At 39.8% G+C, this 27,952-nt stretch overlaps 1 protein-coding gene across 3 annotated transcripts in view; it reads left to right on the forward strand.

Moving 5' to 3' along the window:
• Positions 1 to 27,952, forward strand: part of LOC134224981 (uncharacterized) — a 123,826-nt gene that overhangs the window by 45,823 nt on the left and 50,051 nt on the right. For all 3 annotated transcript variants that reach the window (XM_062704696.1, XM_062704695.1, XM_062704694.1), the window contains exon 2: positions 484 to 959. In XM_062704696.1, the coding sequence (XP_062560680.1) occupies positions 887 to 959 (73 nt within the window). In that variant the 5' untranslated portion in view covers positions 484 to 886. The remainder of the gene's footprint in view (positions 1 to 483; positions 960 to 27,952) is intronic.

The following is a 27,952-nucleotide window of genomic DNA, read 5'->3' on the forward strand; positions in this document are numbered from 1 at the left end:
ATTGAAGAAATATTGAATATTAATATAAAAAACTAACATTCGCGCTTTGGATGTGACGTCTGATTAGTTTCAAAATTTTCTTTAGCTGAAGTAAACTGATTTTTTTATAAAATAAATAACCACAAGCCATGGAAAACTCTGAACGATGGGTTCTCCATTTTCGAATCAATTCAGTTGAAAAAGTCCTTTGCAAAATTAGCACCACGAGGCGATATTTTTATTATAATTACCCAAACGATAACACTCCTCGCATACAGTCAAAATATCGATATTTATTACCCCTAATTAGGCTTCGCACAGCCTGAATCGATAAGGAATCCCAAGGCTCATAACGAAAACATTTTGACACATCATTCTTTCCTCGCCAAATACACAAACCGTCCTCACTAGTTAGCTCCGCGCTAGTCTTCTTCTCCCCCGCACAGACAATATGAAGATAAATCACTGAATGCCTAATAAAAATATTTTCGCACGCATCACCAGAATCTCAACAGCCGCTCCAGAACCAGATTCTTTCATACCCCGCTACCCGCCGTCTTTGTAACGATGGCACACACGCAGTGTTCCAAATAAATCAACTGTGACAGAGAAGCGAACAAGAACAACACGATTGGGAAGAAAACAGTGATTTACAAAAGTGGCACCGCGAAGAAACGCGCGACGCATCCAATTTGTCCAGCAGCGTGTTCCATTGTTGACCGGACTGGAGAAATCCGATGGTCGGTTTTTGGTGATTACGGGCGCCCCGTGCTAGTGAGAGTGAATTCGATAGAAAAGTGTCCCACCTACCGTTCGCCAATAGGCTCGTCACAGGAATATTAATCGACATTTTCTGCTGTGGGAAAATCGGCACGATAGATTTCTCAGAAGCAAGAAATCGCTGGCAATGGCTAAGGTGACCGCACGCTCCGCGTCTCGAAGGACAATTGTTGCCATTTCGGTGCTTCTTTGTGTGACAGGTGAGTGCAGAATATTTTCGTTTGAAATAGAATAGTGATGAATGGACAACTCAAGCTAAGATTTGATTGATTCCTCGTAATGTTCTCATTATTAATATCCGATTATATTTATTTATTCATATTTCATATTTACCACGTTTTGTTTATGCAGCAAAACTAAATCTAATATTACTCAACGTAATAAATAGAGAAAGTCTTAAATAACAGATGAGAAGGACCAAACAATACGGGACAGCAAAACAACCACCACGCGCCTCCACACTAAAATATAAAAGCGGAAACGTGGTGTCTTGTTCTTATGAAAAATTTACAAAAGATGTTATGCCTTAATGAGTTTTTTCAGCAACAGAACATCTGCACTTCTCTCCCCGCTCTTCCCTGATAATGTTTACAGACAAATCGAATTGTGTACGAATACTTGCTCGATTAATACAGCATGTTCTGAGATTTGAAGGTTTTTGGTTCATGAATGAACATATGTTGTTACAAAGAACAAAAGAATCTCCTTCTTTGACCAGAGGTCGTAAAACAGAACAATAAACACCTAGCATAAAACAACGGAAAAGACAAAAAAAGGAAGGGCAATTTATTTTCGGGACTACCAAAAACTTTCCACTGGCTGAGGCGTAAATCGGACCCAGACTGAAGGCGCTCTAATGCTGCTAATCGTATTGCCACGAATCTAACATTGACACATTATATTCAGGAAGGCAAAAGATCCTCGTAAAATAAATAACTCATCAATCAATACCATAAAGGTACAGTTGACTTGGACTCTAAGAAATCGGTCAAACGAGTACTCAATGTATACGTGCATCAATCTTCTCTTCACCCAGATGGAGATGTACTTCATGGAACAACATACCGACAGATTCCATCAAGGGCAATTTTTCGCATTCCACTCTTCCCGCCTCAAATCATCACACCATTCAGGAATGGCAATAAAAATTGTAGTAAAATTTGTATCTATCTCCCATATGGGTCATATACGAGACCGATCTCCACACAGTGACCATTAAAAATTAAATGTGGCAAAACAATTTTTGTTGTTCAATTTGGTAGCTTTTGAACTCTGTATCAAATTTTTTAAAGCACATAGATTTGATTCCAAGTTTTTGTTCTGTGGAATTTAAATGAAGTCTACATCTGTCCCAAATAAAACAAAGCCTTCCAAGAGCAAATGCAATCATCGTGAAATGTAGACTTTTGACCACCTTTTCATATAATGGATGCCCCATGTGCAACAGATCATCCAGTGTTGCAACGTCGAACTTGTCCTAAGGTGGCGCGGCATTTTTACGACTAATTAAATTGTATCCACCGAGCGAGCCATGGTGTTGCCATAATTGATGACTTTATTACCACGTGAACGAGAAGCAGCAGGAGGAGTGAAATGGAGAAGAAGCACCGCCACGTAGTCAAGAAGTTACCAAGAGCGACCATACAGACTGAGGGTTTGTCCCAAAGGGCTGGGTAAACAGTCGAGTCAAGAAACGTCGTCGGATGGCTGAGAATGTGGCGTCAAACTCGATTGACAAATTGGAAGCCGTTCGTTATCGAGCGTTTGCGCTTGCGAATCACAGTAAAGGATGAATGAGTGGAAAGGTGGCAACGTGTGGTGCGTTGAATAAGAAGAAAAGGAAAATTAAAATGGAACTGTTGCGTAGTCAATGAGATTAATGATGGTTAGGTTAGCGGCGGGCAAGACTGCAAGAATGCAAATTGATATCTGATTGGTTGAATTGATACGGTAGATAATGATAAACAAGGGATCAGATGGCAAACCTGTTTCAACGTCTGGCATACTGAATTTACGCTGATTGAATTGAATGCTCTCTAAATCACTGGATATGATTATTTCAGTAGAACCATGGGTGAGGAATAATGGGCCCGGAATAACGTTTCGATTGTATTTTTCACAAAGTTTTTTTTAAATTACCAGAATAAATTATTATATTTCTTCTCTCTTGACTAAGTCAGCCTTTTCTTTCAAATCTTACTCTAATTGCAAAAGAATTCGTGATGTAAGAACAGGCGAACACACAGACCATGCCGACCTTGTCTCCCTCAATATCTCGAAGACGTTCAATCACACCTGGACGCTTTTAATCCTGCAGCAGGTTTTCGGGTTAAATATGGCCTTTATCTGGAACTATCTCATGGGACGTTCTTATCAAGTACTCATTAGGCATCGATGACCAACCAGGAGGAAAAAGGTGTGCCCGAAGCGTCAGTACTGACTGTCATCATATTTCTCGTCGCCATCTAATCAGTTATGACATTTGGGTCTTCTGCCAAAGAACCAGTTCAGCCGAACGACATTTCCGGCCGTATTTTTGCCCTTCGTTTTAAATAAATGACATTTTCAGCCAAATGGCCCTTTCTGCCAAACGGCATTCTCAACCAAATGTCCTATACGATTAACCGATTATTCGACCAAATGACCAGTGGTCCACTTCGGTCAAATGACATTTTTGGTCAGATGAGTTTCGGTCTAATGGTTTGTTCGACCACATGACATATTCATCAACTAAACAACTTTCGGCTATATGGCTCTTCCCGTCGTTTGACTGAAAGTCATTCGGCGTAAGGTCATTTGTTCGAATGCCACTTGGTCGACAGTCATTTAGTCGAATTCCATTGGTTGGTTATTAGGTCGAGAATGGTTTGGCCGGAAATGTTTTTGACTGAAAACGACACATGGCCGAAAATGCCACTGCCGAACGGGTCATATGGAGAACATTTTTGACCTGTTCGGCCAAATGATTGTTTATGCTAAGTAGCCATTTCGCCCAATTGACCTATGCTGCTCTATCCAGGTTTCCACGCTCGCCATAATGGCGGCTGCTATAAATGAATCTGACAATAACTGTTTTTGACGCTTCCAGTTGCTCGGCAACCATTTTCACGTTATTAAGGCCGATACAAATATTTAAATACTATTTTGTCTCCCCCCTTCGTATTTTTTTTGCCAAAAAAATAATATTCTGAGGGCAACAAAATAAAATTCGGATGATTTTGAGGATTTTCAAAACATTCTTTAACAAATCCGAATTTCATTATTAATTTTTTATTATCCCTCCCCCTCTTCTTGACCTTTCGGAGACCAGTAGGACCAAATTTGAATTAAATATTTGTAACGGCCTTATTTGTTATTGAGAAAATAATTACGAAACGAAAAAATGTAGGAGGAATACCATTCACCGATCAAATTTTTCATGATTAGAAACTATTTTCAATACAGTGAACTCTCCCTATTTCGATATTGAAGAGACCATCGAGTATCGAGATAGGCAACACATTAATATTTTGCCGAATGCCGTTTGTTCAAATAGTTGGAATTTGTTTTCTTATCCAGTGAAATGAGGAGTGAGATGTTCGAAGTGAATAGTGAACAGCGAGACCCGAGTAGTGAGAAATAAGATGTACGAAATAAATACAGAGTAGTGAGAAGTGAATAGTGGAAAACAGAAGTTAATATTGAGTAGTGAGATGCGTGCAGTAACACGTGCGAGCAGAAAGTGAAAAATGAGAAGTGAGTGGTGAGAAATGAGTAGTGAGAAATGAGATTTTATAGTTGCAAAGTGAGAAGTACGATGTGAGTAGTGAGATAAACAGAAGAGTAATTTTCGCTGAGACCGGGCCACTATTTGCACGAAGTTTTTTTAAAAATGCCTAAATTTATGTCCATTCCGAAGCTATCAGCGAATATATTAAGGATCCGATAAATTCCTCAGAAAGATGGAGCACTCGTTAGTTATACCCGAAATATTATTCTCGCCTTTTCATTGATGACATGTTAGGAAAAATAAGTTCAGAATAATCGAAATAAACTTGCTTTTTTAATCATCAATACCAAAATTCTTGAATTTTTTAATACAATAACTTGGATACGGTAGATTTCCAAGCTCTCAGCAACATCAAGTTTCCACGGAGAAGAGACATTGTTTAAAATTTTAATGTTTGATGTCGTAATTGAATGATTTTTCTGATATAAATGTTCAGCTACCTTAGACCTAAGCTCATAATTGAATCCCTTATCAGTTTCCCTCTTAGCCTTACTTACTTCTGCAATATGTTCTTTGAACTTTACATCTAACGATCTTTTTGTTTGACCTACATATACTTTATCACACTGTAAACAATCAATTTGTTAAACCCCCGCCTTATTTAAAATTTCTACTCTATCCTTTGTGGAACCCAACAATGTCTTCTGTCGATTGCTTCTGCTGGAGAATACTAAATCGATGCCTAATTTCCTTAGTCGATGGCGTAGCTGGTTGGAGATGTGTTGATCATAGGGGACCGATACCCTCTTTAGCAATTCATCGATCGGTGTCAGTGTTGTCAGTTCGTTTCTTCGTAGGTTCCTCTGCTTCTGGGGGGTGAGAAGTAAGAGATGATAATTGGGAAGTGAGAAGCGAGATGTTAAGTAGTGAGAAGTGAGTGGAAGGATATAAGACAGACAGAAGGAAGACAGAAAAAGAAAGAAAAAAAGGAAGGAAAGAGAAAGAATCTCGTTTCTTACCTATCGTTACTCGGGCCTCACTTTTCTTGCTGCTCCCTTCCCCCAACTCACTTCTCACTCCTCATTTCTCACATCTTACTTCCTTCTTCTTTCTTCACACTTTTTTCACTTCACATTTTGCCCTTCTCACTTCTCATTTTTCACCTTTCATTTCTCACATTACACTTATAACTTCTAACTTATCACTTCTCACTTCTCACTACTATTACTACACATTTCGAATTTTACAATTCTAATTTCGGTACATTCAAAGTTAATTGCCTATATGCCGGGTATGAAGCCACCCGGAGTGGAAATTAATTACTATGTCTGAAACTCGATTATGCATATGCACAACATGTGATAGATTTAGTTAGGAAAAGGTATTGGAGGGTAACCGCTCCCTTCGGTGGGGTTTTATCCCACGAAACCAGTACGCTAGACAGGTGCTTTCCCTACTAAGCTACGAAAGACCTCCGTCGTCCTCTGCAATTTAGCGAAACCAAATTATTAGACTAATTAGAAACCAAATTCCCAGCACCTCTGTCTAGCGTACTGGTTTCGTGGAATCAAACCCCACCGAAGGGAGCGGTTACCCTCCAATACCTTTTCCGAACTAAATCAATCACATGTTATGCATATGCATAATCGAGTTTCAGACATAGTAATGCTAATTTCTTACTTATCATTTCACACTCTCTTCTACTCACTTCTCACTTCGAATTACTCACTTCTTACTTTTAACTTTTCATTTCTCACTATTCATTTCTTATTTCGCACATCTCACTTTTTACACCTCTCACTTATTACTTTTTATATCTCACTGACTTCTCATTTCTCTCTTATCACTTTTCACTTGTTACTTTTCACTTCTCTCTACTCACTTCTTACTCCGAATTTCTCCTTCTAACTTATCACTTCTCACTTCTCACTAATTACTCCTCACTTCTTACTTCGCATTTCTCACTTCTCACTTTTCACTGCTCACTTCTTACTTCGCACTTCTCTCTTCTAACTGCTCACTTTTCACTTCTCATTCCTAACTTCTAACCTTTTATTTCGCACTTCTCACTTCTCATTTCTCACTTCTCGCCTATCACTTTTCACTTCCAACATCTATTTATATCGTGCATGTGAACTAATTCTGACAACATCGAGTTAGCGAGGTAAAAATGCATTGAGAAATTTCTTCGACTTAGAGAATATCGAGTAAAAGAGATATCGACTTACGGAGGGAACGCAGTATGCGTCCAGATACGCTGTACGCAGATTTAAGAGAATTTGAATTTCACCGAGAAAAAGGAAAACATCGTGTTACAGAACATCCAGTTAAGGAGAGTCCACTGTATGACAAATATATTTAATATTATATATTTTAGGTGGATTCCCAGACAACCTAAAAACAACATTGATATTAAACAATATGAAATTAAAATAACCAGAGAAATTTGTAGCCCAGGGACACTAGTGTTATGCTACACAGATAAAAATATGTTGTGATTTTAAATGTATTTTCATGCACATATTTGGAGCATACAAATAAACGTAATATTCAATCGATCTTACTTTTCTTTTAAATCGAAATAAATTTGAATTTTGAACGGTGCTTGCTTGTAAGATTCAATCAAATTTAATTGAATATCGAATGTTAATTCGATTGATGGGATAAGCTGCAATATTACACGTCGTTGAATTTTCAAAATTATTTGCTGTGTACTTGCATCGTTTATTTTTGTATAATTTGCAACGCAACGGTTTAGGCAGTGTGGCCTTAGCATAGTTTCAGCACTCAAATCTGAGTTTTTCTAAGATTTTCCGATTAAATTAACACAAACATATGAACCCCTCCGCACGTTTTGGCTTCTTCAGGAAAAAAAATCAGCCAATTAATTCATTATGCGCCGCCGCTGTAATGGCTGTTATGGGTTGATGAGCGCAAAATAATTCTTCGTCGATCGATTAACACCAAAATCTTTAAAATCGGTTGAAAGACGGCTGAGTTATTAGCCCATACTTCCTGACCACTTTTCGTGACGGTCTCAGATTTGAATCTGCAGAATGACCCCCCTATCTTCCCGAAGGACGTAATCCTACGTCAAAAAGCCAGCATTGCGGATCGAGTTGGAGGGGGGTCCCAGAACATATGGATGAGTACATTTATCCTAACTAATTACTGGCAGTACTCAAAATCGTCGGTTTTTTTTCTGTTTTGACCAATATTTCTTCAACCATGATGAAACAAAACAAAACGTGATTCGGCTAAATTAAATGTGCTTGATTGAATTTTTTTTAATTTACAGAGAAATTAAGTTAAGGAAGCAAAAACAAGTCTACTTAACCTCGAGAACTGAAGTAGATGTTGCTTTTCACGTTTCTATTTCAATACGATTAACACAGAAAGTTCTTGCTTATGTTTGTAGTAATATTTTTTAACCATTGCATGACTGGGAAATGTTTAATTTTATTATCCGCTTGTACTAGACGACGGCATCCGTGTGGTGCGGTTACAGCTGGCAAGGATGGTGTCGACGATTGTCCATATATCTTGGCCTTTATTCGAAGTGCGGACTAAACATTGTAGAAAAGATCAAATGAAATCTGCGTTTAGGAAATTTGAAAATATTACAGATTAATCGTTACAGTTCTCGCAAATTCTTACCTTTCGATGATGCAGGAGCTTAGGCACTCCGAATAATAGATTTCACTACCATCATCACAGCGGGTCCTTTCGAGTCGATTCCTCGATAACCGCTAAACCGGTATTATTAAATTAGAAAAGAAACTGTAGTAGACGGCTGCATCCGAATCAATTAAGTCGTACTCAGCCTCAGAAACGGCCAGAAAAAAAATTCTCAGTCCACGATCGTTCTGGTAGTAAATTCGGAGACTATTCGAAAGTCGTTTCCTGCAGCTAGAAACCGAAAAGATTTCAGGCACTGTGTGTTGTAAATTAACATTGTACTCACCTGTGGTTGCAGGCCAGAAGCCCCATAAGCCATCACCGACCGCAGGACCGGGACGATGACGATGGCGGATGTCCGCATGGAGCGCAACTGGGTCGGGTCTTTCGGGAGATTTTGATGCAAGATTGATGTTCTAGGGCCTGATAATCTCTATCCATGACGGGTCTGGGTCATTTGGCATAAAGTAATTTGACATTAAGGCCATTTGGCATAATTTTGAACTGCAAGAAAAGAGTGGGTCATTTGGCATAACGGACATTTGGCCTAATTTCGAACTGTGAAAGCGAAAGGGATATATCATGTATTATTTAGCGTAGATAAAGTAGGTCAACGCTGTTTTCTGATAAATTCAGACTGATGGTAGACATTTTCCGAAAGAACGAAATAACAAAACGGCAGAATTACTTCCGAGGGAGGGATCACATCCATCATTGACTTATTCCACATGCTACTTTTAAAGTAGGGATTGCATCCACCATTGCTTCAATCCGGGCATGCGCCTTAAGACCACCATTGCCTTAATCCGGGCAAGCGCCTAACTTTAAAAACTTAATCAATACTCTTGTCGTAGACGAGTTACTAAAACCAATCAAGTCACATATGAGTTACTGCAACCAAATCAATCTGAATTGTGCTACTCGGGAAGAGATCGCATCTACCATTGATTTATTCCCGGCAAGTGCCTACTTATGAAGAAGGAGTCACAAGGGATCACATCCACCATTGCCACAATTCGGGCCACACACCTACTTTTAAAGAAGGGATTACATCCACCATTGCCTCAATCCGGGCAAGCGCCTTCTTTTAAAGAAGAAATCACATCCACCATTGTCATAATCCGGGCATGCGCCTACTTTTAAAGAAGGGATCACAGCCACCATTGCCTCAATCCGGGCAAGCGTCTTCTTTTAAAGAAGGAATCACATCCACCATTGTCATAATTCATGCAAGCGCCTACTTTTAAAAGAAGGAATCGTATCCACCATGACCTTAGTCCGGGCAAGCGCCTACTTTTAAAGAAGAGATCATATCCTCCACTGCCATAACCCGGGCAAGCACCTACTTTCAAAGAAGGGATCACATCTGTCATTGCCATAATACGGCCACACGCCTACTTTCAAAGAAGGTATCATATCCCCCATTGCCATAATCCGGCCAAACGCCTACTTTTAAACAAGGGATTACATCCACCATTGCTCTAATCTGGGCATGCGCCTACTTTTGCATTGCATTGCAAATGCATTTTTTCCACGAGAGGATAATGTCGTTATAATATTGCTATCGACGGGTGTCATATTTACTATTCCGGGGTGTTTCCCGCACCACTTAGTCACCATTTAGCGAACGCAAAGAAAAATTATGCCAAATGTCCGTTATGCCAAAAGACCCTCACTTTTGACGCTGGTCACAATTATTCCAAATGTCCGTTATGCCAAATGGCCTTTATGCCAAATGGCGTTATGCCAAATGGCCCGCTTCCATCCATGACTGCATTCCGAGATCAGTGGTTGAATTGAGTTCAGTGTTAGAAAATGTAAGAAAGATCAGCAAAGATTTGCGTTGAATATTGGTAATGATTTTTTTTTCTGATTTCGGTACTAGATTGACGTTCTTAGGTACTATATACACTGACCCCACATATATGGGTCACTTTGTAACAATAGTTGGTCACTCCATTTTGCATATAAGTCAAATGGAAATGACTCATATTAGTGCGTGACCCATGATTGTGGAGTCAGTGTAGTAAAGTAAAATCATATTAATAATATTGTAATAGAGTGAAGCAGGGGGAGATGTAGGGATTCAGATGGGTATAATCAAATATATCTCGCTTAACTTTTCAAAAGGACCTAAGTAACATTTTTTTCATGATTTAATTTGAATAGCGCAATCAACAGAAAAACATGAAAGCTTTTGATTGCAGTACTCAAATTAATTCATGAAAAAAATGTTACTTAGGACCTTTTGAAAAGTTAAGCGAGATATAGATTGAATTGGATAAGAGGGCATATACATTAGTCATTAGCCAGCTGCGATTAGTGACAGATGAACGAAGTCAGTTTTCAGTTTTGTGATGTATTTCGCGGTAAGTAGTAATGCTTCCGAGCTGCTGTGGATCTAACAGCAGCTGGAGACGGCTGATTTAACATTTTGTTGGTTGGCACTTACCTCTTCCAGTGTTATTAGTTTAAAGTTTCTGTAGGATTCATGTGGCGTTAAAAAGACACACGTTGACATCGGCTGGGTTGACATGGTGGGTGACATCATGGAAGGAGCGTCCAATATAGCTCTGGTCCCCACAAGTTACTATCTTATGCATGCTTCCTAGTATTGCTTACTTAACTGGTAGTGCGGCCTGACCACTGTTGTCCTTTGAGGATCAGCTAGATCTGCCTAGTATCCAGTGGCTGATGACCAAAACGCTGTATCGCGTAAGTTATGCCTAAGGGCGATGACATGCTGGGGCGTCGAGCGTGTCATCGTCCTTAGGTATAACTTACGCGATACAGCGTTTTGTTTATCACGGCATACAACAAACAAGGCAGGCTCAGCACGTATGTAAACATTCAGTTTGAATATAAACATGTGACGTCACTGCTATCTTCGCACAAGCTGAACCGAGATGACGCTCGATGGTCTCAGCATGCTTAGCTTTGTATTCTAACACGTAACGAAAAAATATGCGTAATTCTTGAAGTGTCAGTTTTCTTACGAGCCTACCTTGTTGTCTGTATACCGTGGAAAGAAGTTCAGCGTCGGAAGCAGTTGCTGTCAAATTTAATTATAGCATCCCCATTATGGCAAGCGTGGAAAGCTGGACCAAAGACTTTTTCGGCAAAATAATCAGTTTAAACAAACAACACTTTCGGTCTTACAGTAGAATAACCTTTCGGTCAGTTGACTTTCAGTCAAATTATGATCTTCAGCCGAATTACTTTCGGCCAAACGATCCTTCTCCAGTAAAAGGTTCGTTTTCGCCAAATTTTTTATTTAGATTTAAAAAAAATCCTCGGTAATGTCAGCGGAATTTCCCACGCAAGTCTTCAGACTTCCCACGAGAAGCTATTCGAAATTTTCGCGTTTACTTTTTTATGGGAAGTTCTTCGGAATTTACTTTTAGACTTAAATGGACTTAAATTCTCCAGAATTTCCAGGGAAAATACTTCCAAATTTTTACGGAAATTTACTCGGGTTGCAATCGAGAATATTTTCAGAACTTGGACAAATTGGCTTATACAAATTTGAATCGGCGTGGGAAATCGTTGCCCGGGAAATCGTGACATGGCGCCGCATCAATGCAAAAATACCGGCGACGGTGGCGAGATGTCAAAAACTGCCAGCGGCGGCGCACTTTCTTTTTTTTTTCGCTGCGCAGTTTACTCGAAATTCGAGAAGCTTTGACAATAGGCGCCATTTTGTTGTATTTAAACTGTTTTATCTCTTTTCAAAAATTACAGTTGATTGGCAGTGTATTGTAATATACGATAAGGCAAACTCCTTCAAAATTGACCAATCTGTCTGTTTTATATCGCCGTGTAAAAGTGTCCTCTCAATAAACTAAACAGTTTTTAACATCAGCAACGTTCAAAAATGTATGTACAATAGAGTGATTCAAATTTTGACTTTTTTGCTCCTCTATGCTTAAACGATGGCATTTGCCATTTTAATAATCGTCCTAATTTTTTAGCTAATTTGGATGTAATTTGACTGAGCACAAGCAGTTTGAAGCTTGTATGAAAATTACTATGAAAACAGTAACTTTTGTGAAAAACCGTTCCCCATCATTGCCCATTAAACTCTAAAAATGTATGAATACGTTAGCAACATAGGAAATTTAACAAGGGAAAATATCGTCGTTGTTGCTAAACGATTTGATGCTGGCAACAAAAGTTATTAGGGAAATACTGAATTGTGGGAAATTCAATTTAACACGTAAAAGAATAACATCAATATCAATAATAAGCCTTTCTGTTTTCTTTATAATTTTGCTCACAAAAGTCAGATTGCTTCGCAACAGTGGACGATCACACCTTGCTGTGAACAGACGTTTTTGCTCACTCGCGCGCTTGCTATCGGCACATTAGCCGTAAACGGTTTATCGAAATGTGCAGTGAAGCGACGGTAAAGAATACGTTGGCTTTTCTCTTTCCGGAGAATGCCGCCCAGCCAGCTCTAGCTGACATAGTTCGCTTTGTTAAAGCGTTAAACGGTGACCATTCTATGATGGAAACCGCTTATAAAATTTCCGACCAAAAGTCAGTATTCATCCGGTTTAAAACCGAAGAAGCAATGATATTTTCCTTGGAAAATAATTGCAAGCAGCTTCCTTTCCATTACACCAATGGCAGGAAGGTTATAGTGCACATGTCCGTAGCGGGAGGAAATACTCGATACGTGCGGGTGTACGACTTGCCTCCGGAGGTAACAGATCACGACCTTTCTTCAGTTATGTCAAAATTCGGGAAAGTGACACGAACAGTGCGTGAACGATTTCCAGCAGAGTTCCAGCTGGACATGTTCACCGGTGTGCGTGGACTGTACATGAACGTCGAGCAGGATATCCCTGAGGTGGTTTACTTTCAACACCGAAAAGGAAGAATCAGTTACGACGGTATGAAAACAAAATGTTTTAGTTGCAAATCGGTTACGCATTTGAAAAAAGTGTGTCCGGTGGTACAAAAGCGACGGAATGAAATTATAATACAACAGAAGGCAACGATGAAGCTCGATAGCGTTGTGCATGAGGAAACAAAAGAAGTCGCAGCAGCAACCGATACGCTTCATGATCGACCTAGTGGTGCTATACAGCACAGCGAGAAAACGAAAGAGAAAGCGAAAAGAACGAAAAAGAAGCGACTACAAGTACTGGATTTTAATACAGCAAATGCAGCCAAATCTTCGACAAAAGATACGGACGGTATCGTCACTACATCGCCAGCAGACTCGCCTACGGAAAAGAGAAGGTTTAGTGTTCCAACTTATGAATGGATTGATGACGAAAACGAGCGTCAACAGATTATAGAGGAGAGGATGACAAAATCATAATCATCCGCTTATAATATTGCCGTTGATAAAATTGAAATTTATCATGACTAGTTATTTTTAATTCTAAATATGTAATGTAATTAAATTCAATTTTGTTAAACCATTAACACTTGATACTGGCCCTGTAAAGTGTTATACACGACTGGGCCTACCAAATAAACAAACTGGAAAAAAAAAAAAAAAATTGCTTCGCAACAACAACTGGCTTTCGGCTTAGGGTCTATTCTATGATGGCGATGTGTTAAATATATTCAAATAGATTCTGGGCTGCTTCACGATACGATCCTTTACATAAGTGGCAATTCGCATAGTAATTTTCATATAACCTTCAAACGGCACGTGCACAACCAAATTACATCCAAATCAGCTAAAAATTTGGGAGGACTATTAAACTAGCAAAATCAATCGTTTAAGCACAGGGGAGCGAAAAAGTCAAAATTTGAATCACTCTAATGTACAAGGGACATATATTCGAGATAAAGGCCCGCCAACACTTCCTTAATCGGCTTTGGCTGCTTCCCTCGGACCCGAAGATGTTCACTTAGTGCAGATCTTGGGCCACGATGCTCCTCGCACGCCCACACGACATGGTCAATATCCTGATAATCTATGCCGCAAACACAAAGATTGCCCTCTGAGAGCCCCACTCAGAGGAGATGTGCATTTAAAGAGTAATGATTGGACATTCGACGAAACATGTTTCGAATGAAGTCTCGTCCCATATTCAATTTTTTGAACCATGAACACCTGTGGTCGAATTGAATACAACCAGCTATTTAACTCACCACTCGCCACTCACCGCTGCCAGCTAATCAAGCTTTTCTGCCGAACTAATGTGAAAAATTCATCGAATGTAATTTGCCGATCGTAAATATCACCTTCCATAGCGCCTTCCTTCCAATCTTAGCCAAAGAGTCCGCTTTCTCATTTCCCGGAATCGAGCAATGAGGAGGAACCATGGTGATTGTGTAAGACCTTTTTGATTAAGCTTATCGTATTAGTCGAATTCATAAAACCTAACGCGATACGTAGACAGCGGTACTGAATCTGTTGAAGCTTCAGCATGTATGTTTTTGCCACGAACTGAAAACAGAAACTACAGTATTCGAGAACCGACTTAATGGTTGTTCGGTACAACGTGATAAGATCTTCGTGGTGAGCTCCCCACCACGTTCAGGTTATTAATCGCATGAAGTTGATCCGTTTGTGGCATTTTTGGGTCAGATACACAATATGCTTTACGAAGGGGCATTTCGAGTCGAACCAGACCCCGAGGTATTTTGAAGACATACTGTGAGTGATGTTTTTTGAAAAGACTACCATCTCAGTTTTCTCCGGAAAGAATTCGATACCCAGCTTTAAAGCCCAACTAGACAAATTGCCTAGTGTATCTTGCAACGGTCCTTGCAAATTAAACAGTTTTTGAGCAGATTGAAACTGATTTTAGCGGAAACCTTCACCTACCTATTGGTGGTGTTGGTTTGCGTGGGAGAGCTATCAGATTCGTCAAATCGTCGTTTGAATCTTTGTTTACAAAAGCAGATAAGTCGTTTTGAAAATTTTGTCTTGAAGTATCACGTGACACTTGCCACTGGTTCTTCTTCTTCTTATTGGCATTACATCCCCACACTGGGACAGAGCCGCCTCGCAGCTTAGTGTTCATTGAGCACTTCCACAGTTATTAACTGCGAGGTTTCTAAGCCAGGTTACCATTTTTGCATTCGTATATCATGAGGCTAGCACGATGATACTTTTATGCCCAGGGAAGTCGAGACAATTTCCAATCCGAAAATTGTCTATAGACCGGCACCGGGAATCGAACCCAGCCACCCTCAGCATAGTCTTGCTTTGTAGCCGCGCATCTTACCACACGGCTAAGGAGGCCCCGACTGGTACCGAGTCCGGATAAACTTTTTTTGGGAAGTCGATTATCCACCGCAAGCTTTCACGATCTTCATTTGTGGACGACGCGTTGCGCATTCAACTCCCAACGATCCCGAGAGCTTTCATTGAAGTCTCGCGCGACAAACCTTCAACAAAAGTGCGCCAAAATTCGCGTTTCTTCCTTTTGACCAGTTAGCTTCTTGAACTGGGTTTCGATGGGCGAAGTATCGTTTGTGAAAAACAATCGATCCGTGTTTCCGAAATTCTTTAAACGCGGCGGATGTCGCGCGATAAAACTGTGTACATTGGCTATCCCACCACGGACTGTGTGGTTTTCTACGAACCGAAGCTTCAAGCACCGCTCGGCGTTGGGATATAAATTGGTACTCCTCCCGCGGGGAAGTGTTTCTATTGACTGTACGCCATTGATGAAGGCCTCCGCATATTTTGCCCAATCGATGTTTTTTGTGAAGTCATATGAGATGATAGATAAAGTCCATAGGAAATTGGAACTCGATTGGCAAACGAGTGTTTCGATTATAACGCCAGTTCTATAAGAAGGATCGTGGGAAGAATGATTCCAAATAAAATATTCTTCGTATCTAACACAATACTCTATCCCAAGACAATGTAGAAGTTCAATGGAAGTTCAATACGTGCCAATACAACCGGATGCCACCCTTCTATTAACGGCCTAAGTGACATACCTCAAACCATTGCTATTGGTGAATGAATTTTCAGTGATTTCCATTCTCATCAACTCTCAACATCATCCATACCATTAATGTAAAGCACAAGAATTTCATTCTCAAAACTAAAGGCCTTAATTTATCGTTCTCGCGACAACGTATCGACGATCGATCATCACCTACAGCCCGTTACTACTCAAAAAACACATCGACAGATTCGGAACACCTGCCTGTTAAACATTTAAGCCGAACGATCTCCAGCAGCCAATCCGTCACTGAGTGAGTGTGTTTTATAACATGCGTAACCTATTTTGACACACTCCTCGAGGAAGTAGAAACCGCAACAACAACAAACAGTCAGTCAGTGGAGCCAGTGAAGATGGATGTTCAAGTCGCGTCACCCGGAGCGTGTGTAGAGTTATGGGTCTGCTCATTGGACATAAATTAAGCTGTTGAATGTCTGGTTGGCTTCCCTGCTTGCATTTCAATTGACGCGGTTTTCGTGATGTCTCACAACCGCATCAGGCGCGCGCGTTTATACCGAGTGCAATTGCAAATACGCATCAGATACGTTATCGCGCATATCTGCGATACCGCTTGTCAAGTGGATGCGCGTATATCTATCTAGACTTGTCAGCAGAAGTGAAGTTCTTTGCCAAAACTGACTATACTAGAGCGTAAACGAGCAGAATAGGCGAATTTATTGCACAGCGTGCTGTTAACTGAATATACGAAATGAAGCTAGAATGAATCTATTTCTAGGTCAGATTTCACTGTCTGTCAAGGTGGTTCCCTTCAGTTCGTATGTCAATGGCCGGCTAAATTTTTTGTCATATCTATTTATGTTACTTTTCGAATGTTTTCTGCATTCAAATAAACAAAGCTTGACAGTCATGTAGACAAACCCGACAGCAACCGAACCGCGAGTGTTTTGTTCCGCGGTTATCTGCATCATCTCCGTGGGAACCTACTTTCAAACTTATCGATCACTTTCACCGGTTGGGAATTATCAGCTAAGTGTTCTAGATTTCAATTACGATGTCTTCCACCAGTAGAAGGCATGCTTTCAGTTGACGACAATATCACTTGACTTTATCCGCGGTGGTTCAAGTGTATGACATAATACGTTCTTATAAATATGACCGTATGAATGGCCTCATTTGCGTGGGTGCTCATGAGAATCTGTGACATCAGCTATGTGGGAACACAGTCATGTGAAACTCTTTTTCAGAATCAGAGTGTTTATAGTAAACAAAATTTGATCACCCGCAAAAACATTCCTATCATATCACCGTTGAAACTCGATGCCAAAGATCCCCACTTGGTGCAAATTTCCAATCACTCTCGTGTTGTTCAGCGATCCCGACAACGACGATGATGACGACCGCGACGGTAATCAATCATAATTTCCGTCACCGAAGCAGTAATACAAGCTCTTCGGGACTGCAATTACGTCACTTGCGTGTCACAGTGCGATACAAAGTTAACGTTCTTTCTCCGCGAGTGCATGCATAAATTGAGATGAATTGTGGAAGCGAACGATCTTTTCAAACGACTCAGAACCTATGCCTATCCCTGTGTATGTTAAACTTCTTGAAATGAATTGGATTTTAATTCGTTTTTGCAACCTTTTACCAACTTCTATACTGCCTGTAATCGCACATTTGTCCCATCTTTGCTGTGTCTTATATTCATATGAGACAGATATGCGATTACAGGCAGTATAGGTTGTCGAACTGCAACGGATCGGGGATCGAAAAACAAACAAATGGTTACTTACCGCTGAATAAGTGTACAGAAATCCATAACTCACAGCCCATTACAGCCGGTCCGAAGCGAATGTTGACAGCTGATGCCCAAGATTTCCTGCAATAAAACGGCAATGAAAACGATGTATTTATGTGGGATCGATGTAAAGCGGGCGCATTGTGTAGGAAGTTTTCGATCAGCGGAAAAGCACAAAATAATCCATTTATGAAAATGCTTAGCTTGTTTCAACGGCATGTTTTGATAGGTGTAATTATTGCCGATTTCACCAATTTGAAGAGTTATGTGTAGATTGTGGTTCGCCCGCTTCTTTTTCTCACACTCACTCTCATTTCGGGTTGATCGATTTTTGTTACTGAAATTTACCCAATTATAACCCATTACTCGTGAGTCACATGTAAGCGTGTACACTAAATCGATTCCCGCCATGATTTGACGTCTGTTTGTTTTCAGATTGAGCACTCACACACAAATATTATACACGGAAAATCAAACTTTTTTGAGTGTATTGAGTGTGAGAAAAAGATGACTGTGAGAAAAAAAATCTCGCAAAACTCTTATAAAGTGCAAAAAGCGCAATATAAACTGGATTATTTTTTTTTTGCGACAATTAATATTGCTTCGATGAACATTCCCCGTAAGCATGGACATTAGGGTGCCTCAAATTAATATGGGAAAAACTTTTTTTCAATTTTTTTGATGGGCCGCCCTTTCATTCGGTTCTATTTGATGCCCTGATGATCTGGACAAAATTTCAGCCAAATCGGCCAACGTTTGGGCGGTGCTAAACTCATTGGAAGTTAATATGCAAAAATGTATGCGGAAACATCGAAAAACAGTCATGGGCGTAGCCAGGATTTCGAGAAGGTGGGGGGGGGGGGCAAAATTTTTTGGTCTTCTAAATCGTACACACTTAAATCGAGAACTTTGGCTCGGTAATTTTTTTTGCCGATTTTACCCGGTAAATATGAATTTGAACCGAGAGGTCAGTTAAGTTTGAAAAAAATACTGAGTTTTGTAATAAATTATACCGATCTCTCAGCAATGCAATATCATTTACAGGATGTCTGTAAAATAGATTACCGAGTTGCTCTGTTCAGCGAATTCGATTGAAGTTGTCAAAGTTAAAATACTGATGACTCAGTGAAAAAAATATATCTTGCTGAGCTTACGGTAATACTTTTACCGAGTTCAGTTCACACTATTTTTTCATGGCACTCGATGTGACGCCATATTGAGAATTAATTTTTCATTCAAAGTTCTGAACTAAGGTTGTTTGTGCGTGTATTTGATTGTCGTTCCAATCAAATAAATTATTTTTATATTGATATTTCGGTAAGTAGAAGTGATTCACCTTGCAGCTAGCAAAAATAAAATAAATCTTAATGAATTTCAGGAATATGGTTGCATCCGACGGGTTTGGCCTGTTCGCGTACATTTAGGGCAGAGGAACCCAATCTTCTCGGCCCAAAACTACATGTCGCCAACTACGTCTACGGATGGGCCGTAAATCAATTTCCTCAAGATGGATCCGCCTTGGTCGATGGGCACCTCAATACCCGTCGGATCTCAAATCAGGTAGCCGTAGCCGTCCACCTCAGGAATCGAAAAAACCGCCCCATTCAATAGACGTGGGTACAATGCTGTTAACTTGTAAACTTTGGTCTAAAATACTGTAGAAAATGATATTTTTTTAAAATAAAGCTTATTTCAATAAAAATTTGATTATTTTTTTGCTTATCAATAAAGAAAACAAACGCCAAATTACATTTTGCTCGGTTATATTCATAACCGAGATCCGTATTCCTTTTACAAATTAATCAGCATTTTTTTACCGAATCCTCAGTAGCTGTTACAGATCAGCTCAGTATTTTTTGACATTTCCTCGTTGAGAGAGCAAACCGAGTACTCGGTAAATGGTTCAATTTTTTACTGAGCAGACTGCCGAGAGCTCAGCTGTTGAGAAATCGGTAATTCGTATACCGAGCCCGTTAAATTAAATTAAGTGTGTAGTTTTATAGTAGTTCTATAAAAACACATGAATATTAACATATGAAACCAAATCCAAACCAAATCGAAACAATAATGATTAAAACAATAATGGATTTAAAAATGCGTGATTTATTGCTCATCAGATATTTTTAAATAAAGTGAGAAAAATATTAACGAACTTAGTATTCAGAAAGAATATTAAATCGGCTTTAACAATTATTATAAAAATCCTGCATTCTTCCATAAGTTAAAGAAAACGAAAACCATACATCTGAATTTCTAAGCAAATCCTCTCTGAAATAATATTTATTATAAAATAGGCCGAAAAATCAATATGCAAGCTTTCTCCAGGAATTCCTTCGACAATTGCTCCTGGCATTCTATCCGGAATTCTATCAGGGATTCTTTAGGAATGTCTCCAGCAACTTCTTCGGCAGTGTCTTCAGGAATTCCACCATAAATTTTGCCGGGAATTGATCCGAAAATTCCACCATTATTTACTCCAAGAAAATCTTCACGAACTTCTTTATAAGCTCTGCAGAATTCCCTGCAATAATTCAAATAATTTCGTGCTGTTTCCCATAATTTTTAAGAATAAGAATATTCCGTGGAAATTCCGCAGAATTACCAGTAAACATTCCTGAGAATTTCACGAAAAATCTTCGAATTTCTTGTGTAAATTCCATAAAATTTTCCGTGAATTGTTTCGAATAATCTCTTGTGAAAATTTCAAAGAATTTCTCCAGAAATTTCACCGGAAATTTATACAGAAATTATACCGAAAATGAAATCAACAATGGAATTATCTGAGGAGTTCCTAGATTAATTCGCAATGAAATCCTGAAAGAATTCCGGTGGAAACTTCAAGATTTCAACTGGGAGATCCTCCAGGAGTTTCTCCGAAAATTCCTCCTGGAATTCTTCCAGGAGTTCCATTGGCATTTCCACCAAGAATTTCTCTAGGATTTCCTTCGAGACTTATTCCGGTAGTTCTATCGGCAGTTCCTCTGAAAATTCTTCCGGGGATTTCGGCAGAATTGGAATTTATTTGGGCTTCTTCAGGAATTTATATAAATTTTCCACCAGAAGCTCCTCCGAGAATTTCTCTGCGAGCTTCTCAGGGAATTCTCCGGGAGGTCCTCTGATGATGATGATGGTCCAGCTACAAACCCCAACAAAGGTTTCAGCTAGACGAGATTTGTCTATAAGATGAATTCTCTTGTTTCCGAGAAAATTCTCCCGGGAGTTTCTTCAGAAATTCTTCCAGAAAATTCCTTCGAGAGTTCCTCCGGGAATTCCACCAGCAATTCATCCGGAAGTTTCTCCGGAAATTCCTCCGGGAGTTCCACCAGAAGCTATTCCAGGAAATTATTCAGCCTTTTTTCAGGAAATCATTTAGGCTTTCTTCAGAAATTAAGCTGGAAATTCCTCCCGAAGTTCTTCCGATAGTTTCTCTGGGAGCTCATCTGGGAGGTCCTCAAGGAATTCTTCTAGGAATTCCTCCTGAAATTCCTGCAGGAGTTCTTACGGGAGATCTTACGGGAGCTCCTCCGGCAGTTCCTTCGGAAATTCCTCCGGGAGATCTACCAGCAGTTTTTACGAGAATCCCTCCGGGAGTTTCACCGGCAGTTTCTCCGGGTGTTTCTCTGAAAAGGAACTCCCGGAGGAACTCCCAGAGTAATTTCCGGAGGAACTCCCGGGGGATTTTCTATAGGAATTTCCAAAGAAATTTTCAGAGGAATTCTCGGAGGAACTGCCAGTGGAACTTCTGGAGAAATTTATTGAAGAACTACAGGAAGAATTTCCGGAGGAAATCCTGGAGTAACTCTCGTAAGAATTCTAGGATGAACTCCCAAAGGAACTTCCGTAAGAATTCCAGGAGGAACTCCTGGAAGAATTCTTAAAAGAACCTCCCGGAGGAATTCCCGTAAGAACTCCCAGAGAAATTCTCCGAGGAATTTCTGGAGGAATATGTAGATAAATGCCTAAAGAAATGCTAAATGAATTCCTGGAAGAAAGTCTGATTGAATTCCCGAAGGAACTACTGGTGGAACTTCAGAGGAACATCCGGTGGAATACCCTAGAGGAAGAGAAAGGAGGAACTCCCACAAGCACTTCCGGAGGAATTCCCACATGGAAGTCCTGAAATAATTCTTAGAGAAGTTCCTAAAGGAATTTCCGAAAAAATATCTGAAGGAATTCACGGAAAAATACCAGAAGGAATTAATTCAGAAATTCCCAAATGAAATCCTGAAAGTTTTCCCAGATGAATTGTTGAAGAAAATCCCTGCGGACTGTTCCGAAGAAATTTCTGGAAGAACTCTTGGCAGATATCCGAGTAAATTCCGAGTGAAGTCCGGAAGGAATTCTAGAACACTTCCGCGGAAAATCTCCCGGAGAAATTCTTGAAGGAATTCCTGGAGAAGTACTTGAAGAAACTCCCGAAAAAATACCTGTAAGAATTTCTGAGGAAATACTTGGACGAATTCCAGGAGAAATTCATGAATATATTTCTAGAGGATTTCTTGAAGGATATTCTGAAGTAATTGCGAAAAGAATTTCAGATTGGAATGCTAGATGATTTCGCTATTGAATGTTTGGAGGTATTCCCGGAAAATTTCCTGGAAGTAATCCCGGACGAATTAAAGGAAGAGATCCGAGAGGAATGCCCGGAGAAGTAACCAGAAGAATTTCCGAAGGAATTTCTTATAGATTTACAAGTGAAATTATGGAGCTAAATCGGAGGATTTCCGTCATACATTTTTGAAGAAACTTCTGGTAGAATTTTGGGATTGGAAATTCCGTATGCGTTCTTGATGGAACTCTCGAATGCATGCCTGAAGGAAATGCCGGATTCTTCCTGAATAGAGAATAGCCGAAGAAATATCTAGAAGTAAATCTTGGAGAGAAGAAAAGAAGGAATTTCCTCGGGAATTTCCTAAAAAAAATTAGTGGGGGGTTTCTAGATAAGGAGGGATTACAATTACATGAGAAGGATTTTCGAACGATTTTCAGAGGAATTTGTGGATAACTTTCCGGAGGAATTCCGAAGTTCCCAGGGGAGCTTCTAGAAGGATTTCAAGGAGAATTTTTGAGCCCGAAATGTTTGGATTGGATAGTAAAGTGCACATGTTTGAGGGAATTCATTTCAGTATCCGTTCAATCTTTCCACAATTTAGAGGGGCGACGCCCCCCCCCCCTGCCCCCTCTTGGCTACGCCCTTGAAAACAGTGAATTGCAGTTGGTCGGCACAACTTACGATGAAGAACTATGATACTCATTCAGATCTTGAAGTATTAAATGCAGAATGTTATGCAGAAAACCGCGAGAAGATTAGAGTTTGCCCGGCTAAGTTATTAGCATTTTTCTGAAGTGAGGTTTGAGCAAATTTCGTTTCTTTTACCTTTGAAAAGAAATAAATTCACCCCTACAACACTCCAGTAAAATGCTAATATCTTTGCCTAATAAACTCTAATCTTGTCGTGGTTTTCAGCATAACATTCTGTATTCAATTCTACAAGAACAGAATGAATATCATTATTCTTGATCGTAAATTGTGCTGTCCAACTGCAAATCACTGTTTTTGGATGTTTCTGCACACATTTTTGCGTATAAACTTCCAACGAGTTTAGCATCGCCCAAACGTTTATCGATTTGGCTGAAATTTTGTCCAAAGCACCAGGGCATCAAATAGAATCGAATAAGAGGGCGGCCCATCAAAAAATTTGAAAGTGTTTTTTGAGCCACCCTAATGGACATATTTTAAAGGATTTAGTCATAGAAAGGTCTGAAGGACAACAAGTCGAAAGACAAAAAGGCGAAATGACAAAAGGTCGAAAGCACAAAAGGTCAAAAAGACAAAACGTTGAAAGGGATAGAAGGTCCAAAAGGCAAAAGGTCGATCAAGAACAAGTTGCTTGTTGGGTGAATTCCAAAGGAATTTGTGAATTGCATTTCAAGCAGAAGTTGAAAAAATAGACAAATTACAAAGAAGGAGTAATAACTTTGAAACAATATTATTCTGTTAGAGATAAAAAAGATTGTTGATTTGAAAAATGAATAAAACTTATATTGTGTGAAAATGATTATCTCCGCTTCAGTTTCTTATCTATTTCGACCTTTTGTCTCGTTCGACATTTTGTCCCTTCGACCTTTTGTACCATTCGATGATTTCCTCTTTCGACTTTTTGTCCCTTTCGACCTTTTGTTTTTGGACGTTTTGTCCCTAACCCATTACAAAATTGGCTTCTAGAATGTCAGCTCCTTTGGATGTTGCATAACCAAGCACCAACAAAAACAGAATGTTGACAACAGAGTAATTTAACTTCCAAAACAGAATGTTGTTACTTTTAACACCGAAATAATTTATTAGTGCTTGACGAATCGTGCTTCAATAGTGCGCGTCGGTTCAATCTAAAGAAGCACGATCCTCCTCAGTATACAGAACCCGCCATGCATTATGCGGAATAAACATTAGATTATGTTACCGCTTATCAGTCGAAACAAACCCATTTAGTGGAACGTCGAGTTGATTCCGGAGCAGCACACATGTTGTATATAAATTTATAGAACTCATTTACGATCAAATTCAGTCATACATGAGTTGGTGCAACCAAATCGGTTTGAATTGTGCTGCTAGGGTTTGAATCACGATTTTCATCTTTGACACTTAGCAATGCAACTTCCAATACCTTTCCGATTAACCAATTATTCTTTTCCTGTGGCTCTTACAGAGAACAAAAAAGTCGAACCAGTTTTCTTCTTCTAATCATAAATTGAGTTCCAGGATCTGGCCGGCACCGTTCATTTAGATATAGAAAAGATAAGACTGAATCAACCATTTGACGCCACAGTACACGATTCGAGGCCACATATCTCCATCTTCCGTTGCGCACCACGCTCGCCTAATCGTGTTGTATCTGATCCGACCACCACGCCTTCTTGTACCTGCGGGATTGGAAGCGAACACCACCTTTGCAGGGTTGCTGTTCAGCATTTACCACATTCCGTTCCAGAAAACGTGACTGTTGTTCCTGAAACCGTGGTGCGTTGGTGCGTTGAGACCTGATATTCACGGCATTTTTTGAAGAATGTGCCGTACTGGTACAGCAAATATCTGGTCCATCGTCTAGCGGCCGTCAACGAAGTTTCCAAGATGACCGATTTGTGACGTTTTGTATAACCATCTTGAGAATTTAAATTTACTATGGATTCTCAGCTAATGTATGTTTACGATCTCCATTTTAACGATTTTTGTAATACCTTATTTTTTTACCACTTTTGCACTAAACTGAAACCAACCGATAGTCGTAGCACCAAACTCCACACTGATCTCTCCGCTTTTCAAATCCTATCGCCAGACTCGCATTCCCTTTTCAAAGCATCTTCCGGTCTCCACAACTCTCCATAGTTTTTTTTAATTATTCTTGTACTACAAGCTTTCAAATCTGACGCTTTTTCAGTTTGTTCTAAAGATTTCAAGGCTTGATTGGCTTAGAGATTATGTACACTGAAATCATTAATGTGAATTCCTCCTCCATTTTGATAATGTTTTGTGATACCATCCATAACAATGAATTCATTCAACAATAATCTAATTAAAAAGCATGATGAATTTCAAAACTAATTTTGAAATCAAGTCAAAAGAGTTAGATTGCATTTTTGTGGTAAAGCAATATGGGAACAATGAACACATTTTTCGCCATATTTTTTAGTTTAAAGCATGTAATACGTTTTTCAACAAGTAGTGGAAACCCTGCGCTGACGTGTATAATGTCGGAAAAGTGCCGCACATCAATCAGAACGAGGTTGATTCTCCTAAACTTAGAACGCGACGCGATTGTCGCTACGCAAGCGTCAATTGAACATTGCATGCAGCGACTCAGCGTTAGAATCGCAACGACAATTGCCTTGCGACGTGTATGTTTAGGGAGCCCCTAATATAACATTTTTTGAAGACGATTGAGATTGAGACAAAAGTTTGTGCTATTTTTTAATGCCATGAACGGTGTGGCATAGCATCGTGTTCGAAGCATAATTCGACATGAAGCATCTTTCTGATGGGTTAGGGACAAAAATTCGGAGGACAAAGGTCGAAAAGACAAAACATCGAACGGCAGGCACAAAAGGTCGAAAGGACAAAACATCGAACGGCCATTCTTTTGCCCTTTCGACCTTTTGTCCTTTGGACCTTCTGTCCCTTTAGACATATTTGTCTTGTCGACCTTTTATCGACACATATTGCTTTCGGATGGTTAGACCTTCGTGGTACCCGGAACAATGAGACAGTGACAAGAAAATGGAAATGAGATAAAAAAATAATTAGACTGCATATGAACCACTTAGTCTCTTTGTCTCCATATTTAGTCATCATATCTCTGACTTCACATTTCTTACTTCTCACAATACACTTCTCGCTTATCACATTTCACGTTCTGGTTTTCGCTTCTCATATTTCACATTTTTCTTCTCATTTTTCACCTTCCAATTCCCACTTGTCGCGTCTCAATCATTTTCTCATAGTTCGTTCCTCACTAGTCATTACTCAATTCTCACTTCTCTATTTTATATTTCACATTTTGCATCTCATTCCCCACTTCCATTCATATTTCGACTTCACTCTCTATTTTTATAATCAGTCTTCAGTCTCTTTTCACATTTCATTAGTCACCTCTCGCGCCGCTTCTCACTCTTCACTTTTCATTATTTATTTCTTCATCACGATTATCATAAAAGTTTCTTACAATTCTAACGTTTCACTTCCTATTTTTCACGTTTCGCTTCTCACTTCTCACATCTCGCTTCTCCCATTCCACTACTTGTTTTTCACTTCTTGTTTCTTAGCTTTTACTGATGAGCTCGAATTCTCTGCACTAGAGTGTTGAACTATGTGCCTAGTGTTGGGAATTGAGGCTCATCAGAACTTTTTGAGCTGCAGAGAACGACGGAGGTTCTTTGTAGCTTAGTAGGGAAAGCACCTAACATACATACTGGGGTCGCAAATTCAATTCCCACTGAAGGAAGTAATTACTTGCAAAACATCTTTCGAACTAAATCTTTCACATGTTGGGCATACGCACGAATTGAGTTTTCAAACATAGTATAATAAGCTACTAGGAAAATTTTAATTGGGAGGAAAATTTAGTTCATCCTTTATACATACATTCAAAATTAGAAGGGTTGTGTACTAGACACGACCGCTCGACGTAAACTACGTAAAACTTCTTAGTGCAATGAGAATCGTAATATCATATGAATATTAGGTTGTATACAAGACACAATCGAGAATTTCAACCAAAAATTATCAGCATAAACATTTTTTTCAATCACCACCGACGACCATCACAGATGTTACTTGGACCGCTACCGGCGCAGACATCGTCTCAAGTCGATTCGAAAAGCTGCTCTCCGGCGCGCTTTTGCGGTTTTGCTTGGAATTATCGTGCGGTGGTCATCAGCATCGGCAGCATAAAATGATGGTCCTGAAAAAGGACCGATTAAGTGCTCCATTCACTATCAGTATGCTAGAAAATTTCGCTTTGGTGCTGCTCCCACCGACGACGAGATTTCTGCAGCAACGAAAAATCTCGAACTAACTGGCTCGCGCGCTAGTTGCTGGGACCACGTTGGACCGCTCTCTGCAAAATCTCGAACAAAATGGCTCGCGCAAGCGGGAAAGCTGCTTTCTTGTATCTAACGAAGTAAGCTCATAAGCCCCGCACCTTTGCACCCATAATAATAACAGAGGGGCTAGGCATCGGGCTCACTATTTTGAATACAAGAAAGCAGCTTTCCCGCATGCGCGAGCCCTGCATTAGCATCAGTGGAAGTCGTCGGAATCTTTTGCGTCCAGCAGGTTGTGGTCCCAGCATCGATATCCGTGGTGCTCGTCGGCGTGTTACTGCAGAATCATCGCATGGCCTACATTAGCAGTACTCAAGTGTAGGTACAGCAGTACAGCAAAGCGTGGTGACGCATTGCGGGGCCATCCGCAACAATCGTCAGCGGATATGTATCAAGGCGCATTAACCCGCCTTTATCAGGATCAATATTTTAAATGGAAGACACTGGATATGTGACGAATATTCTTTACAGGAACAGAAAATGGGGGTTGCTGCAGTGAATTTAGTCGCCACGGTAGCGTAT

This window comes from Armigeres subalbatus, chromosome 3 (assembly GCF_024139115.2).
Source record: "Armigeres subalbatus isolate Guangzhou_Male chromosome 3, GZ_Asu_2, whole genome shotgun sequence".
Taxonomy (NCBI): Eukaryota; Metazoa; Arthropoda; class Insecta; order Diptera; family Culicidae; genus Armigeres; species Armigeres subalbatus.